This window comes from Centruroides sculpturatus, unplaced genomic scaffold (genome assembly GCF_000671375.1).
Source record: "Centruroides sculpturatus isolate CEXI.00-Female unplaced genomic scaffold, Cexi_2.0 scaffold666, whole genome shotgun sequence".
NCBI classification, from domain to species: domain Eukaryota; kingdom Metazoa; phylum Arthropoda; class Arachnida; order Scorpiones; family Buthidae; genus Centruroides; species Centruroides sculpturatus.
Genome location: NW_019384928.1, coordinates 371,623 through 390,718, shown reverse-complemented (window position 1 = coordinate 390,718; position 19,096 = coordinate 371,623). Strand labels below are relative to the sequence as shown.

The 19,096-nt window shown below is 28.2% G+C and overlaps 2 protein-coding genes across 2 annotated transcripts in view; both read right to left on the bottom strand.

Moving 5' to 3' along the window:
- LOC111631936 (transformation/transcription domain-associated protein-like) overlaps window positions 1-19,096 on the bottom strand; it is a 169,908-nt gene that overhangs the window by 57,347 nt on the left and 93,465 nt on the right. Inside the window, exons 36-43 of the mRNA XM_023376276.1 lie at window positions 17,492-17,836; window positions 13,938-14,282; window positions 11,538-11,692; window positions 11,311-11,474; window positions 8,913-9,234; window positions 4,512-4,905; window positions 2,004-2,291; window positions 1,782-1,925 (exon numbers count right to left, since the gene is read on the bottom strand). Coding sequence (XP_023232044.1) covers window positions 1,782-1,925; window positions 2,004-2,291; window positions 4,512-4,905; window positions 8,913-9,234; window positions 11,311-11,474; window positions 11,538-11,692; window positions 13,938-14,282; window positions 17,492-17,836 — 2,157 coding nt within the window. The remainder of the gene's footprint in view (window positions 1-1,781; window positions 1,926-2,003; window positions 2,292-4,511; window positions 4,906-8,912; window positions 9,235-11,310; window positions 11,475-11,537; window positions 11,693-13,937; window positions 14,283-17,491; window positions 17,837-19,096) is intronic.
- On the bottom strand, window positions 17,332-18,239 carry LOC111631938 (transformation/transcription domain-associated protein-like). The gene has a single exon (XM_023376278.1). The coding sequence runs from the start codon at window positions 17,798-17,800 to the stop codon at window positions 17,477-17,479; it is 324 nt and encodes a 107-aa protein (XP_023232046.1). The 5' UTR covers window positions 17,801-18,239; the 3' UTR covers window positions 17,332-17,476.

The following is a 19,096-nucleotide window of genomic DNA, read 5'->3' as shown; positions in this document are numbered from 1 at the left end:
ATATTATACCAAACACATCTTTATTATACAAATTTTTAGAAATTAAAGAAATCAGTTGAATTCCATAAAAACTGACTTTGAATATACATACAGTAGCCACTCATTATATCCTGCCACATCATATCACGGATTCAGATACATCATGCTATTTTTGCTGCCCCAAATTTTAAAAGCATTTGAATCAATAATTTTTAAAATATCAATTGCCATTGAATTAATTTTTGCAAGGAAATACAGTATTTTATTCCTAGCATTGTCCTTGAAACTACCACTGAAGATGAAACAATAAATTTGTGAAGATCTAAATAATCAAACAGGTGAACAGACCAATTATCATTTATTTTCCTTTTGATATTAAAAGTTGTTTATTGGTTTTACTTACTGTCTCTTCATTTACAAGTTTCTGTGAATTTGAAATTTCGCACCTCTATATGAATTGACTTATTGTGCCAATTCACATAAAGGTATGAAGTTTAGAATTCACTGCACATAAGGAAAAGATTTCTTTATTTCTGAATTAAAGTTCTAAAATTTTTTATACAGTAGTAATTTTATTTTGCTTCTTAGAAAATTTTTATTCTTTATAATTTTGTAAGTTTTAATGTTCTATTATATATTCAATATTTATTTTTTAAATTTTCAATTATAGTAGAACATCGATTATCCGGACCTCTAATATCCGGATTTTTGATTATCCAGATGTTCAAAATAAACAAAAATTTTACAAATTTGCTGATTTGCACTTGGCGAATTGCGATACTGTTTATGTACGTGATGGAATGCATAACTTTTTTTGTTTCAACAGCGTCTCACCCAGCACAGTGGTCGTAAACTCTTAAATATATTTTACGTCGTAATAAAAATATAACTTGACATACGTATTTATAAATAATTTATATTCAAATTACATCATTTCTTTGACCAAGGGCGGCATAAGGCATGGATGACGTGGGCCACTGCCTATGCCTCGTGGTCCGAAAGGCCTTGCACCTCGAAGGTTTATGCATTACTTAAAAGCCGCGAATGCGACAAAAAAATTTTATTCATCATAAAGCAATAAATAGTTTGTCAAATTTTTATTCATAAAATGCAGTTTCAACTGCTTTTTATTTTATAAAATCCGTCGTCTTGCGCTACCAGAGGGCCTTTTAAACAATAGGTAGTCTGTTAGCGTTGGTCAGTAGTAGTCCAAATTCAATACAAATGTTTGTTTCTTGAAAATTTGATTACAGTTTAAATACAGTATTTACTTTTAATATTACCGATATGTCATCGAAAAGAAAACATGTTGTATTATCATTAAAAGACAAATTAAAGTATTTGTTTCAATTATTCGAATTTTTCCCTTATCTGGACTACCTTCATCCCCAATTAGTCCGGATAATCGAGGTTCTACTGTACTGTATTTATAATTTTTATTGAAAAATATAAATTATAAATACAGTAATTTGTGTAATTTTTATTGAAAAATATTCTGTATTAATATAAAATATTCTGATGCTAATTACAATTCTATGATGACAAATATTTATGTCATACAGAATTTCCTATCTTATGGATTTACAATCAACTCAAATATTGAAAACTCAATTAAGCAACTGGAAATAAAGCTTCATAATCATATATTGAATTCTTATTTATCATATATAAAACAGAATAATATTTAAATCTTTTATGATCAAGAACAAATTTTGTTAAACGTTATTTTCTATATTTTTTCCTGTACATATATTTATCAAAAAGTACATAATAGTATTATTTTAATAATTGTATATATTTACCTTAAGAAGTGAAGGCTTGATTGGAACAGATGGTACACATTGAGAAAGGGCTTCCATAAAAGTTCCAATTGCACTTGGATGACAATCTTTTTGTACAACATGACTGCCACTACACAGAAAAGGTATCAATTCACTGGCCAAAACCTAATAAAAATATATTTCAATATCAAATAATATTTTTTATATTCATAAATTTTATCAGTGTATAAAGTTACTTCTTACATTCTGCTGTTTATCACTTAAAATTTTCCATAATTTAGGAAATACTTGAATCCAAAGATGCTGAGCAAGTGATGTATCAAAATGACAGAGCTGACTAGTTGCTGTCAAAAAACTAATTGTTTTTACTTCTTTTAATCCTTCTATAAATTTAGCTTGCCTAATTATTTGTTGTTGTAAATTCTGATGAGGATCTGTTTCTTTTCTTAAATGCCCAATTGATGTACTCTCAGAAAGAACACTTTTAGTATGACCATCTTCTGTTGATGATAATTCAATATCTATTTCTTCCTACAGAATTATTCATACACAAACAATTCATGTTTTAAATTCTTAAAATTATATTATTAAATTATGGTTAAATGATTTGTAAATTGAAAATAATCCAGTAATATTAATACAGTTCATTGTCTAGATCATTTTTGCTGACAAACATCCTTATTTAAAATCACTAATCTAAATTATAAATAAAAACATGCTATTTTCATAATTCCATATCTTATAAAAAAGTTATTAAATACATTTATCTCTCATACAACACGATATTTCTACAACACGGTTTGAAAATTGGGGATATCCCCTGTACAATAAACTTCCAGTTTCACTCTAACACAGTTTTGGAAATCCTCTACAAAATTTCACAATTTTTAAGTGTAAATTTCATTATTTGATACTTTGTTTTTATTCAAGCAAGCATGCATGTCATCTCAAATTTGCCCATGAATTTTAGATTATTGAAATTTTCAAATTATTTTGTGCTTTTTGTCAGGTTTACTTTAATAAAAACTGAGAGAACAATGAAGAAAAAATTGCACTAAACTTTCCTATCAACCAAGTGTGGTTGTTGTTGCTGCTTTCAGACTTTAGCCCTTAAGACTGTCATTGTGTTTTCTTTTTATATTTTATAGATGTATTTAGTAAAGTTTATTTAAACATTTTTTAGGAAATTGTTATTAAACATTTTTTAGGTAATTGTTATTAAACATTTTGTTATTAACCATAGGTATTACTTATCTATAAATGATTACTTCATTCATAAAAAGACAAATGAAATACAGTGGTACTTTGTATTCAAACACAAATTCTGGAAAAAAGTCACTCGGTGCTCAACTGAATATGACCCGCTAGAACAAATTTTCGAATAACAACATAATTTTATTTTGTCATCCATAAAAATAAAAAATATGAATATGTTGCCAATACTTCTGATCAAGATCAACAAAAAAGCTGAGATGATGGCAATACTTTGTAGAAAGAAAATACACTTGTTTAACTAAAATTAATATTAACACATAATACAGTACTTTTAATTGTGATTGTTAATTAACTGTTGATTGAAAATAAATTATTGATTGCTTTATTAAACATATTTCTCTTAGTAATGAAAAAGAATAGTATACTTTTGCTAACTTTTAGAACCTAACCCTATGTTTTGTATAGCATGGATTCTCATAACATGGCACTTTTTCAGAATGTAACTACCAGGTTATATGAGGAATACCTGTAGTTCAAATTGAAATATTAACAATTAACCAATCACACAAGATAAATATATTTAATTTTCAAAAAAATAATAGAATATTTTTTTAACTATTACAGTGTCTAGTTTTAAAAATCAAAACTTAAAAATTAAAAATAAAATGTATTAAGTAAAGCTTGTAAAAGATGATAATTTAATGTTTTAAGTTTTTCTGTTTTATTTTTTTTATTTTATATGCTTGAACTTCATTGATATAAATATTTTAAGATGTTTTGCATGTTTTGCGATACTAGAGTAGTAATCTATAGAATAACAGAAATTTCTTTTTAATTTTTGCATTTGGAAAGTTTTGAAGTTATTTTCTAAATTTCATTTATCTCAGTATTTAGTTTTGACAATTTATCTAATATTTCGGCCTGTATCAAGCTTGTATATTATTTTAAAATATTTATTTATTTTTCCACAACAATAAATTAATGAAACTCACAAAGTTTTTAATTGTGACATTAAAATTCTATCATATTTGTGATTCATAATGACCTAAAAAATCCTAAAACTTTTAATTAATTTTAATAAAAACAACCAGTTATAAAATATATTTTTAAAAATGTTAAATAGAAGCAGATAATGATAAAATTAAATATTTTCACTTTCTTTCCAACTTAAATCTTATATTCTTAATATAACAAGTTCTTAAAATTTATATTCATTTTTTTGCATTCAAATTTAATTAAATATGTAAACTATTTTATGATATTAGAAGTGTTTCACAGATTAAAATCTTAACTAAGAAAGAATTTATTACAAAAATTTAAATAAATAAATACTGAAAAATACTTTAATATGCTAAATTTCGACTAGATGTTGTCTTATAAAATTTTATTTACATTAAAATAGTTAAACTAAAATATTTTATCTTTTATGCTTAAAAACTATGTAAAATAAGAAATACAACAATTATTTATATTCTATTAATGAATTCTGCAATATTACTTAATTCTGGTATTAAAAATAGAATCATAAATACTCACATCATCTTTGTTTTCAACACAATCAACATCAGCTGGTTCTTCTTTTACAGATGTTACCATAGCAAAGTTAGCTCTTTCTTGAGAATCAGCTAAGTTAATAACAGATGTAACAGAAGGAAGCAAAGAAGTAGTTGTTGAACTTTGAATAGTTGTTGTAGTTACTGCAGTTACAAGTAGTAATTCTAAACATTGTTTAATCCAGAAATGAGGGCCCATTGTGTCCCAATTCTGTGAACAAACAATGTATAACAATCTATCATGTAACCGTTTTCTCATACTTGCATCAAATACTTCAAAAAATTTTGCTCTAATATCAGACTGTACACAGCGCAATCCTGCCATAAAAGCAGGTTCCAATTTTGAAGTTAATTCAGTTCCTTTTAAGGTTTCATCTCTAAAAAAATAAAAAAGTTTTATATAACGATAACTGACACTACATGCGAGTAAACAATCACATAAAGTCGTATCGACAGATCAAGTTGACAACTAAAGACACACACAAGACATTTTCCAATAACTTTTTTAAGTTAGTTTCTTAGTTTAAGATAGTTTTTTTCAGCCTTTGGAAGATGCTGACAATATTGATGCAAGTCAGTAAAAAGGAGAGAGATGATGAAAACTTCTATCTTCTCATAACATGAAATGCTTTTATAGAAATGACAGAATCAATGTAGTACGTTGTAAAACATCAAAATCACGTAAAGGACACAAGTTTTAAAGTATAAAAATTAATTTACAGGCGCCAAAATGATGTTGACTTCATTGAAGTTCGTCTTCTCCGCCATTACAATAATTAGGAGGAACCTGCCAATGTGCACTGACTGTTAATACGTATCCTCGTAAGATCACGTTAATTAGTAACTTGCTACAGTTGCAGGAGGATGCAGGATATTTAACTAGTAAGATCGATCAGTCTTACTATTCACATACAATTAGCAGGTATCTAATGTGATCAGAACGGTATAACCGAAATAATTAGGAGCTCGTTAATGCGATTTGACTATTAACATCCGTTCATTAAGGCCAATCGCTATTAAGTTAGGGCCAATAATATTAATAAGGGCTCAATATATACGGTGGCCCAAAAGTCAGTTACCGTAACATTGCTTCTTTTTGCAAATTGATTTATGTNGAAGACAGACGTCGTGGTAGCATCATGGCAGTATGTGATAAATGATGATATCAAATGTGAATAACAATGAAATGACCTACATGTGTAAATAACGGAAGACGAACAGAGAAGGACTGCAAAGTGAAAATGTGAAAATAAATATGAAATTGAGTTGATAACATAATGAAACAAACTAGGCAGCTTATTGGCGTGAATGCCAATGCCAAATGATTGTTGTCATAGACTTCGGAAAGCTAAATGCTTGTAATGAAAGTCACTTAAAATGCACGGGTGAAAGCCTGTGGCCGTTCGAGCTACCAAGCTGTCTCGAATATGTGAAATCATAACTGTGACTTATACCGACATTGTATCTGTCTCTTTTCTCCATTATCACCAGGCTATGAGTCACGTAATTATAAAATAGAAAAACTATGACGGAAGAGTGACGAATCGAAAGTATCGTCAGTGCATATTATGATGTATGCATAGGCATATGTGGACTAGAGAGATGGAAGAAAGAGAAAGGAAAGAGCAAAGACGAGCAATTAAAAAGGATAGGCAGGGTCAGACCCTCAGATGCGTGCGACGATTCTCGAACGAATAAGGTGTGTACGTGTGCTGATCTTTGTACTTATAAATTGTGAATACATGTGACTAATATTATTTTTTTTAATTTTGTGCATGTTATAAGTTATAAATAAATACATACAAACAACACTAACCCAACAACATTAAATCTAAATACCAAAATGATTAATTTACTGTGTTTTTGTTATTTATTACTCCTGTTTTTAGGTATTCTGTATTCGGCTGAATAGTGATTAAATATTCGGTATTCGGCTGAATAGCGAAAAATAGGCCGAATACCAAATAGATAACATTCTTTCGCACCCATCTTGTACAAAATTTGGAGTATCTGTGGTGATGTGTGACATTAACTATGCAATATTTGAAATTGGATTTAACAAAGTACCAAATAACAAAACAACAACAGTAATATCCAGCAAATAATACACTTTACTAAATAAAAACAAACAAGCAAAAATATCATCAAGTTGAAAAGAAGTTAAACATATATGAAAATTCAAACATCACTTTAAACAAAATGGAATAATTAGTTCATTGGTGGAAAATGTGGACATCAACAATAATGTCAAATAAATATTATAAAACAAGCAAAAATATCATCAAGTTGAAAAGAAGTTAAACATATATAAAAATTTAAACATCACTTTAAACAAAATGGAATAATTATTTCATTGGTAGAAAGTGTGGATGTCAACAATGACAATGATATAACCAGATACTTATTAGGGATAAGACTTAAATTTATATGTATACTTCAAAGACAAACTAATTAAGAAGTACCTAATTGATTATAGGTGTACCTAAAGATGGACCTAATTGAACTGGATTCTCAATTAGGAACTGGACAAATCTGAAACATCTGGAGAAACTAGAAATGTACAAAGCTACTTTTTGAAACACTGCAATAAATTACAGAGATGCCAAGGCAGTCTGTAAAGCATGGAGATCCATCTTTGAAGTACATCTATAATTTTAAGTATCTTTAATAAATATCTGATTACATCATTGTTGACATCCACACTTTCCACCAATTAAATAATTATTTCATTCTGTTTAAAGTGATGTTCAATTTTTTTATATATGTTTGACTGCTACTATAATTTAACTTGATGACGATTTAAAAATCATCAAACATTTGTTTTTGTTATTATTTAATAAATTGCTGGATATTACTGGTATTATTTTGTTGTTTATACTTAATTAAATCCAGTTTTTCAGGTATTGAAAAATTATCATTAAATTACTATATTTTCATGCATAAAACCAGTAGAAAATTTCTAAAACAAAACTAAAACCTTTCAATAACCCACTCAATGTCTATGGGAAAATGCACCTATGGAGTAATCATTGCTCCATAGGTGCATTCATAAATGCAATTTAAAATTGATGGATAACCTGTTCCATCATATAACCCAAATACCTTTCAACAAATAACCTGAGGGTTACATGCATCAAAGTAGAGCAATATAATATTTAGGTACAGTTTGATTATATGCTAAACTAACTGTTACCCATGACTTTGCCTATGTGGATTTTGCAAGCAAACCCCATTTATATTCAGTATTTCAACAACCATAGTAATTGTTATATAACACCTACTGCTGAGAATCAAACAAACTATTTTCAATTTGATCAATTTTCTGGAACGTTTACAATCATTCTATAATCAAACCAATATGCAATTACAAATTCAAATTTAAAACAGTTCGAACATTTGGTTTTAAAAAACTGAAATATATAAAAATATTTATAACAATGTCTGAAATGTTATCAATTTAATACACCTAAGTACTCAATGAAAACTAAACGTAGTTGAAAACAAAAAATTGCATCTAAAATAGTACAGTAGAAGCCCTTCTTCAGGTTAAACTTTAATCCTTTCCCTCTCCCCCCGCAGGGGAATTTCAAAAAATCCCTTCTTAGTGTGTGTTTTCATAACATATCCTAACTGTGTACAAAATTTCACCTCTTTACGTTCAGCGGTTTGCTCTGGGCGATGATGAATCACTCAGTCAGTCAAGTAATTTTATATATTTAGATGAATTACTGTTAATTAATTAATTAATTTTAACATTAGTTAACAAATTTTAACAATAAATCTGACATTAAAATATTATAATGTCATATTTTAACATGTCATTTTAATGTCAGGGTCAATCAAACTAGAATTTATATTAATAATAGTCTTACTTACTTACCCTTCTTAATGAAGAAAAGACTCAAAAATATATATTTTTATAAATGGTCTTAACTTCAATATAAAAATTAATTTATTTTCTAATTATTAAATGTATCTTGAGATAGCAACCTGACCCATATTTGTAGTCAAATTGCTTTATATCTAATTATTAAATTAGCCTTAATACAATCAAATAAGTAATCTGGCACACTGTTTGGAAACACTTAAAAATAAACCTAACTTTAAAATGTGAACACTTGCTTTATCCACCTGAAGTTGAATAATTTCTGAACCCAAAATTTATGTAAAATATAGTTAATATGTTTTAATACATATTAACTACATTTTACACAAATAAAAATATGTTGATACTGTTGTAAATTCATGCAATAATTTATAAAACTAAAAAGATTACATGAATTTGTATTAGAATATCTTGAAAATTTCTTATAATCAAAACATCTTTCCATGTAGATTCTGTAAAATTAAATATATATTTTAATGAAATTAATTTGAAACTTACCTATATACATAATTAACTAATTCTAAAAATTGTGCATTAAGCTCCAAATCATCAGGAAAGCGTTTTTCAATAAATTGCATCATTTTCACTAATAAGATTGATTTTTCTCTCAGTGTTGGAGATTGATTAACTGCTATTGGGCTTTTGCTTTTAACCCAATCTTCTACCATTTTAGTTATTGCTTTCAATACTTTGACATCTGGTGATTTTTCAATTAGACCAACCAAAATTGTTCCAATAAATGCTTTTCTCATTTCTTGTCCCATAACTCCAACACGATTTTTCACAAGATCAAGACTAAGAATAAGTAAATCTGTACCCACTGAAAAGCAAAAAGATGAATGAATTAATAATAAATTTTATAATTATTATTTATTTAATACTAGTTAAAATATTACTTCAGTTAAAAAGGAACAGGATTACTACACATTTTTATTTTCAAAGATTAAATTATTACAAAAAATGCTGAATAATATCTAGATGACAAAAGTAGATTTTAATCAATCTACACTCTTATCTATATTTATTTGGAATGATTAAAATTTTTACATTTCAAATAAGGTAACTCTGTCCATTTATCAAATTTATTTTAAAATATTCCTTTCTATTAATATTAAAATAAGTAATTATAATTTATCATATATATATAAAAGGAAAATTTCACACACAAAAATAATGCTTTCTTTTTAGGCTAAATATCTGTACATTTGTCACATTTTATCTAAATGTAATGAAATTACAAGAATTATATTGGAATCGTCTACTTTTTCAACTGTAAAAGAGCAATTTTTCAAAACAACATTTTGTATCATTTTGTGCTGGCTAAATGTACTGGTTTCTTTAGTGATTGGTGTTTTATGCACAATTTATCCAGTTAGTTAACATGTAGAGTTAAGGGAGAATTATAACATGACATTCTATTAGCATTTGAACTATTAAGATAAGATACGAAGATGATTGACAGTTTTGATGATAGTTTTTGAATGATATTTGAATGGTATCAAAAATATAGAATAAAATTTCATGGTTTCTTAATTTCCTAAAATCCTTTCCTTTTCTTCTTATTTTATCTACCATTTTTTATAATCTAATTTATAATTATTTATAGGAATTTATCAAAAATTAATTTAAAACACCTTGTTTAATTTTGCAGAAAAATTTATATACAAGGTTATTTTAAGTGAGCTAAATTATACATGATGGAATCCAAAAGTTTCCAGCCTAACTATATTTTAAACAAGATAGGAATAAAATAATAATATCACAGACCAGCATCTGTATGTGGAGTAATAAAACAGTTTTTCTCACCTATTTGCATAAGTTGCTTGGAAACATTCATTTCAGTTAGACTTGTTCATTAATTTGTGTCATGTTCATCTCTTGCAGGATAATGTGCCAGTGCACACGGCTGCCATTGCCAAGGCTGTTGAAACAGTTCAAGAGCATTTTGCAGACAACACTGCAAACTAGTTTTTCAAGGGTGTTTTCAATGCTAATTCCAAGATGTAATAAGTGTGTTGAACTGCAAGGAGGCTATATTGAAAAATGACATCATTGTTTTATACCTATAACATCTAAAACAAAGTTAGATTGGAAACTTTTGGCACCCATCATGTATAATTTAGCTCACTTAAAATTTCAACAAGCTGAAATTTAAAGAACAATGACTTTTTTAACAGGAGAAAACATCATTATTTTCTTACATAAATATGATAATACTGATTCTAAAATTTCTCTTTACAAATGTGTGTTGATTATCTCACCCAATTTTTACTCTACCTTCAGTTATTACAAAAAAGCATCTTTATATAGAAATCACAGTAATTAAAATTATTTTATTGTCAAAAGGATTCTATTAAACAGAATTAAATAACAGGTAGAAAATGTAGATTCTGTAAAATTAAATACTGTATATGTTTTATTAACTGTTTTATTAATCCATATACATTATGAATTTTTCTTTTCTCAAATTAAATATACGCAGTACTCAACTCTACGAGAGTCTAAATGAGGATAACTCTTTGATACCATTAAAGTGCTTTTTGTACACTAAATTTGCAGTTTTCATATATTTTCAACTAACAAATTAAAATTCCTAAATATCATACAGTGGTTCTTTCTGTCAGTTTTTGTTTCAGTAACAGCAAAATCATTTGTGTAAATTAATTTTTATTATCTGTTTTCTGTTTAATATAAGATTTTAATGTTTTAAAAAACACATTACGTAATATAACATAGTAACTATAAAAAAAAATTTTATAATATTTTTTAACTTTCTGGAAACGAAAATCCATTTATAACATGCAACTCTAAGTTATTTAAGTGTACTATTTTCTATTTTTTGATTAAATATATATATACTTAATCAAAAGAAAGTTTAAAATTTATTGTTACTAACTTGGACTCGTTTCAGGAGGAGAAGGATTTAGATGTTCTCTAGTCATCTTTTGCAGAACTTTCATAAAGGATGTAATCAATCGATCTATGTAACATGGGTTATTAATACAAGCTGCCTTCAAAATCATTAATGTGCCAAATAGACTAGAAGTAGTTGCTCCTCTGCTGAAAGATTACAACTTAAAAATCAAATAAATACAAACAAAAATTTTAACAATAAATTCTTACCTTTCATAATTGCTGAGCCCTTCATATACAACTTTACTTACAGAAGCATACAAACATTCTAATTCTTCATATTTTGAAGCTACATTGGAAGTTGTTGGTTCAGTAGGAAAAATACTCATTAGTCTTGATAGAAGACTGTGTACAGATTTGATTACCTATAAAAAGAAAAATCAAAAATATTTAAAGCAAAAGCAAATATAAATCTGTATCAGACAATAGCAGATATAAGTAGATGTAGATAACAGTAGATTTATAACGGTACCAATTCTAGTATAAATAAAATCATAAAATATTCATATTCTTATTCTTTAACATAATATATTTTTAATACGTATGTATAAATACTAAACATCTAATCTATTCAATTATAGTTTTACCAATAAATAAATAATTTACAAAAATACCATGTGCTAGTTATTTCATAATGCAAGTCTGGGAAATTACTGTAATGAAAATAGTAAAGGATGGATAGTAATAATGTTTATTGTAAAAGAACATTTTATACTCCAAGATTCTTTCAAGCAGTAGCAGTTGCTCACATTTTTCTAGCAGAGGTAGTACTGGCAACAAGTGTGAAAAAATGTCAAGTTTTGTCAGTACAGAAAAGGCAGCGTGTATGTCAAAATTTTATGAGACAAATAAGTCAGGCACTCAAGTGCAGTGATATTTTTATATAATTGGTATATGGGTTATACATATGGTATTCCTGCCCTAACCAGAAAAATGACATAAATCATTCAGTGAAATCTATTTTCTATCATGTATAAAGCCGGATGCACACATGCGGCGCAGCAAGGAAAAGCGGTGACACAAACGCATCTTCGCCGCACGGCAGCACAACCACACAAGCGGCAATCCGCTTACATTTCGGCGCATGCGTTCAGTATTCAAGATGGCGAACGATATCCACGTGTTTACACACTGTCCCTATCCACGTGTTTACAAATTTTGTTTTGTATGACTCGCTTTATTTAGCTAAAAGATTTTGTCGAAGATTTGAATTAGAGATACTTTTTTGCATCGAGAAAGAACTGGTGTACAAAATAGACTTATTCGTGGATCAAGATCTCTCGATAAAGAATACTATTTCGAGTAAGATTCGGTTGTTTTGTTCTTTGAATTAAATTATATATGATTATTTGTGTAGAATTTGTTTTAAATTTGTTATCCTTTCCTCTTTATTCTGATTTTAATTATCTCGGTTAACCGCCTCGAACTTTCCGCCATTAAAACACCACGTGATTGTATTTTCTCACGTGACTACGAGACAAACTGTTATTGGCTGATAGAAACGCGTCTTGGCGGCGTTGCCGCAAAAGATAGAATTCAACCAACTTTTGCGGCACGAGAAAAGCGGCACAAAATCGACTTCTGCGGCGAGAAAAAGTGACGTCAGTCTGCCGCTTTTCCTTGCCGCGCCGCATGTGTGCATCCGGCTTAAATCATTTTCCATGTGTAAAGAAAAGCACTGAAAGAAATACCAGTGGTGAAACCATGGAACAGTTCATCCACAGTTTGTGCATAGTCCAAAAAGAATCAGACTAGTAAATATAGAATTAGGAAATGATCAGAGAGTTATTGGGAATTAGGTGATGAGGAGACAGCTTGAACAAAAGTATGACAGGAAGTCAGATTTCATTGGAATGTGTGTTAAACTATTGGAGACCACAATGAAAACTTTTATTGATAAAATTTGAAATGTTACTACATACTTCAAGACAAATCTCAAATCTATATCATTGATAGTGTAATCCCAATAAAGTGTCAAAACTGTTTGTTGTATTATGAAGCACCTTATATTTAAATAACTAATAGATATTAATAATGTATTGACAAATTATTGAAATTAAAGGTATGACATCCAAATTTTTAAATTTACATTTAAAAAAATACAAATTATTAAATAATTTAATGTTTAGTTCTTTTAAAATATAAATACAAATAANTCATAAAACGATAAATAGTTTGTCAAATTTTTATTTATAAAAATGCAGTTTCAACTGCTTTTTATTTTATAAAATCCATTTTCTTGTGCCACCAGAGGGCCTTTTAAACAATAGGTAGTCTGTTAGCGTTGGTCAGTAGTAGTCCAAATTCAATACGAACGTTTGTTTCTTGAAAATTTGATTACAGTTTAAATACAGTATTTACTTTTAATATTACTGATATGTCATCGAAAAGAAAACATGTTGTATTATCATTAAAAGACAAATTAAATCGATTATCCAGATTTTTCCTTATCCGGACTACCTTCATCCCCAATTAGTCCGGATAATCGAGGTTCTATTATTTATATTAGCATCATCAGTTCAATTCAATGATGTATCTAATGTGTTGCTGATGACAAAGTATCATGAATTATGTTTAAATACTTATCATAGTACTTTATATTGCACTTACCACAGTACTTAAGAGTTTATCAAACCATGCTAATTTTAATTCTGCATTAGGCCAAACATCAGGTTTCAATGCTGTCTTCAAAAGACCAACACATTTTCTAGACAGAAGTTCACCTGAGGATCCAGCTGCAGTTGCTGTATCATTCACTTGACATGCCATACGTAATAGAAAATTAACAACTGCATCAGCATGAGCTTTATCCACTGGTCGATTACTGTCTGGAACTGGTTTTACATTGGTGCCTGAAGGATTTCGTACTCTCTTTAATTCTTGCGGATCATTTGTCGGTATTGTTCTTCTTACATTCATAATAGATGAAGTTGAAGGACCAGCTTCAACATAAACCTAAATTATGTATATTCATTTAAATAAAAGAACACATAGTATATATGTATAAATATTAAAGACACATCATTTGTTTATATCCAAAAACCAAGAGAAAAACTTACATAAAAACAACATATTTGGAGATAAAGAATGAATGAATTAAAAAAAAAATTTTTTGTATTTTCATTATAAAATATTTCAAGAACTCTGCAGAAATACATAATTTATTCTGTTCAAACTAATTTTTATAGTACATAAAGTTTTACTCTCCTATTCACACTCAGATTCTTTAACTTTAAAAAGTTTTCAACCCATTCCATGGTAAACAAACGTTTTCAACCCAAACAAACCCATTCCATGCTAAACAAACATTTTCAACCCATTCCATGGGTTCAAAATGTTTGTTTAGCAAAATAAATGAGCTTTCTCAGTATTAAGGCGTGTTTATAAAACTCTGCTATTTTTTTCATCACAGTTATAACTATTATTATTAAATAATTTAATGTTTAGTTCTTTTAAAACAAAAATACAAATAAGCAAATAAACAAAAGAATCACAATTATTGTGGTTTAATGCATTTTTTATGGAGTGCTAATTTGCATATTTACTGGGAAGGTATATAAACAAAATCAAAAACTAAATTTCTGTTGCATACACTGTCATAAATTTTTGTCAGATTATAAAAAACAATCTATAGAATGAAAATAAACCATACCAAATAAGAATTGAGTGCAGATTTTTCAAATAGTACAATTATAAAAAAAAGACTAAATCAAATTGTTTTCTCCATTTTTTTATATTAAATTCAAATTATCTATAATCAAATCTATTATCAATAAATCCTTACTTATTATATATCAAATTAAACTGAAATGAGCAATTATTGTCACAATTCTGGGCTGCAATTTTTTATCATACTTTTAATTTATTTAATTTAATTTATCATATTTATTTAATATATGCTCTCAATTTTAGCAGTACTTTTCCCTGTATATCACACTTTCACACTTTTCCTGATAACAGTAGAGTCATGCCGGTCATCTAGCTAACTTCGTTCTGAAGAAAATATTTAAATTGAAATAACATGACTTCTGGTTCACACCAGAAGTGTGCACATAGTTAATCAGGGATTCCCTGTCTCTAAGCTTTCCATATCTGGTCTTGACTTTCATCTACCTATCTCCATTCTCGAGATTAAGGAAGGACAGACGAACAAATGAACACCAGTGAAAATTTAAGCTGGATGCACACATACAGCGAGGCAAGGAAAAGCGGTGTTGCAAACTCATCTTCGCCACGCAGCAGCACAGCCACACAAGCGGCAATCCATTTACATTTCAGCGCATGCGTTCAGTACTCAAGATGGTGAACTATACCGATATTGTCGCTATCCACGTGTTTACAAATTTTGTTTTGTACGGCTCGCTTTATTTAGAAGATTTTGTCGAAGATTCGAACAAAGATTTTGGATTAGAGATATTTTCTTGGATTGATAAAGAAGTGGTGTACAAAATACGCTTATTCCTCGATAAAGAATACTATTTCGAGTAAGATTCAGTTGTTCTGTTGTTTGAATTAAATTATATATTATTTGTGTAGAATTTGTGTTAAATTTATTATCCTTTCCTCTTTATTCTGATGTTAGTTATCTCGGTTAACCACGTCAAACTTTCCACCATTAAAATACTATGTGATTGTATTTTCTCACGTGACTACCAGACGAACTGTTATTGGCTGATAGAAACGTGTCTTGGCGGCAGTTGCTGCAAAAGATAAAATTCAACCAACTTTTGCAGCATGAGAAAAGCGGCACAAAATCGACTTCTGCAGCGAGAAAAAGTGATGTCATTCTGCCGCTTTTCCTTGATGCACCGCATGTGTGCATCTGGCTTTATAGGTCTGCAATTTGTAAATTGCAGCTCAAAAAATAATCCTTAACACAAACTAATAATAAAAACCAAAAAGTTATTTGTTTTCAAATGTGCACAATTTTAAAAAAGGTCAGTCCATAGATTCATAGTGCAAAGAAAAGTCAGCCCCAAAAGTGTTAAACAAAATCATGCAGCAAGATATTATGTACATTTTTATTTTGATCATAAGCATTTCTACATTAATACTATATAAACTATGTAGTATTAACACATTTAATTTAATTAATATAATTGCATATTTTATGAAAATTTATCAATATTTATAATTTTCAACCATAGGTTAAAATCTGAAAAGATAAATAACTTGCAGCCATTGGTTTTCTTAAATGCACTTGCCAATTATTTAGAGAAATCTTTGTTTGGAGAAAGAGAGAGATTATTCTCAAAAATAATTCAAAAAGGATTAAAAGTCTGATAACAAACTAATATGGTCTTAACAGGATAAATGCTAAATTACTCAGTGAAACTATTACAGTAGAACCTCCATTATCCGGATTGTTCAAAATAAACAAAAATTTTACAAATTTGCTGATTTGCACTTGGCGAATTACGACACTGTTTATGTACGTGATGGAATGCATAACTTTTTTTGTTTCAACAACGTCTCACCCAGCACAGTGGTCGTAAACTCTTAAATATATTTTACGTAGTAATAAAAATATAACTTGACATACGTATTTATAAATAATTTATATTCAAATTACATCATTTCTATGACCAAGGGCGGCGTAAGGCATGGACGACGTGGGCCACCGCCTATGCCTCGCGGTCCGAAGGGCCTCGCGCCTCGAAGGTTTATGCATTACTTAAAAGCCGCGAACGCGACGAAAAAATTTTACTCGTCATAAAACGATAAATAGTTTGTCAAATTTTTATTCATAAAAATGCAGTTTCAACTGCTTTTTATTTTATAAAATCCATTTTCTTGTGCCACCAGAGGGCCTTTTAAACAATAGGTAGTCTGTTAGCGTTGGTCAGTAGTAGTCCAAATTCAATACGAACGTTTGTTTCTTGAAAATTTGATTACAGTTTAAATACAGTATTTACTTTTAATATTACTGATATGTCATCGAAAAGAAAACATGTTGTATTATCATTAAAAGACAAATTAAATCGATTATCCAGATTTTTCCTTATCCGGACTACCTTCATCCCCAATTAGTCCGGATAATCGAGGTTCTATTATTTATATTAGCATCATCAGTTCAATTCAATGATGTATCTAATGTGTTGCTGATGACAAAGTATCATGAATTATGTTTAAATACTTATCATAGTACTTTATATTGCACTTACCACAGTACTTAAGAGTTTATCAAACCATGCTAATTTTAATTCTGCATTAGGCCAAACATCAGGTTTCAATGCTGTCTTCAAAAGACCAACACATTTTCTAGACAGAAGTTCACCTGAGGATCCAGCTGCAGTTGCTGTATCATTCACTTGACATGCCATACGTAATAGAAAATTAACAACTGCATCAGCATGAGCTTTATCCACTGGTCGATTACTGTCTGGAACTGGTTTTACATTGGTGCCTGAAGGATTTCGTACTCTCTTTAATTCTTGCGGATCATTTGTCGGTATTGTTCTTCTTACATTCATAATAGATGAAGTTGAAGGACCAGCTTCAACATAAACCTAAATTATGTATATTCATTTAAATAAAAGAACACATAGTATATATGTATAAATATTAAAGACACATCATTTGTTTATATCCAAAAACCAAGAGAAAAACTTACATAAAAACAACATATTTGGAGATAAAGAATGAATGAATTAAAAAAAAAATTTTTTGTATTTTCATTATAAAATATTTCAAGAACTCTGCAGAAATACATAATTTATTCTGTTCAAACTAATTTTTATAGTACATAAAGTTTTACTCTCCTATTCACACTCAGATTCTTTAACTTTAAAAAGTTTTCAACCCATTCCATGGTAAACAAACGTTTTCAACCCAAACAAACCCATTCCATGCTAAACAAACATTTTCAACCCATTCCATGGGTTCAAAATGTTTGTTTAGCAAAATAAATGAGCTTTCTCAGTATTAAGGCGTGTTTATAAAACATAAAGTTTTAGTTTCTTCTTATTACCAAACATTTTTTTAAAAAAGAAAAAACTGAAAATTTATTTTTTATATTTACAAATTTAATCTTTTGTAAAATTTCTTGTAAATCCATTTAAAAAATTTTTGTCTTCTCATTATAACATGATTTATTTATTAATACTGTCTAATTCATTAATATCTTTAAAACATAGAATGAATTATTTAAAATGTACCGGTATACACAACAAAAAAATTAATTTAAAGAAGTTTAAATTTACTTATCACTACTTAAATTTTCTTTAAATTAGTTAAGGAAATATAAAAGACTTCAAGCTGATTTAATCAAAGACTAAAGTCCGTGCCATATCATGTATACTTTAAATGTAAGTAGAAATTAAGTTTGATTGCCTTCCATTCAATAACCAAATTATAAATATGATTGAAAATAGTAATCAGATTATCATTCTTAAATCAAAAATTATTATTAAAAGATTTAATTGCATATTCAAATGGAAATGAGAGACAAAATGGAAAAGCATTATAAATAAATTATAATCAAAACTGATCTTTTCATCAGAAATTTGGATGAAAAATATCCATTTTTAGACATCTTTAGAAAAACTTAAGAATTTCAAAAACATGCAAATGAATTAAAATAAAAATCTGAAAGTTACAGATAAAACATTAAAAATATCAAAATCTATTCAAGATATAATTATCTTTATCATTTACAATTAATCCAAATTATTGTTCAAATATTTTATATTTTTTAAATAAAGGATTGGAGGAAATTTTGTATTATCAATACACTTGAAAAGATTGCATTTCAGCTTTAATACAAAGCT

What these genes read in the sequence shown, in the direction of transcription:
- LOC111631938 (XM_023376278.1), bottom strand. Translation starts at nt 17,800, where the DNA reads ATGAATGTAAGAAGAACAATACCGACAAATGATCCGCAAGAATTAAAG.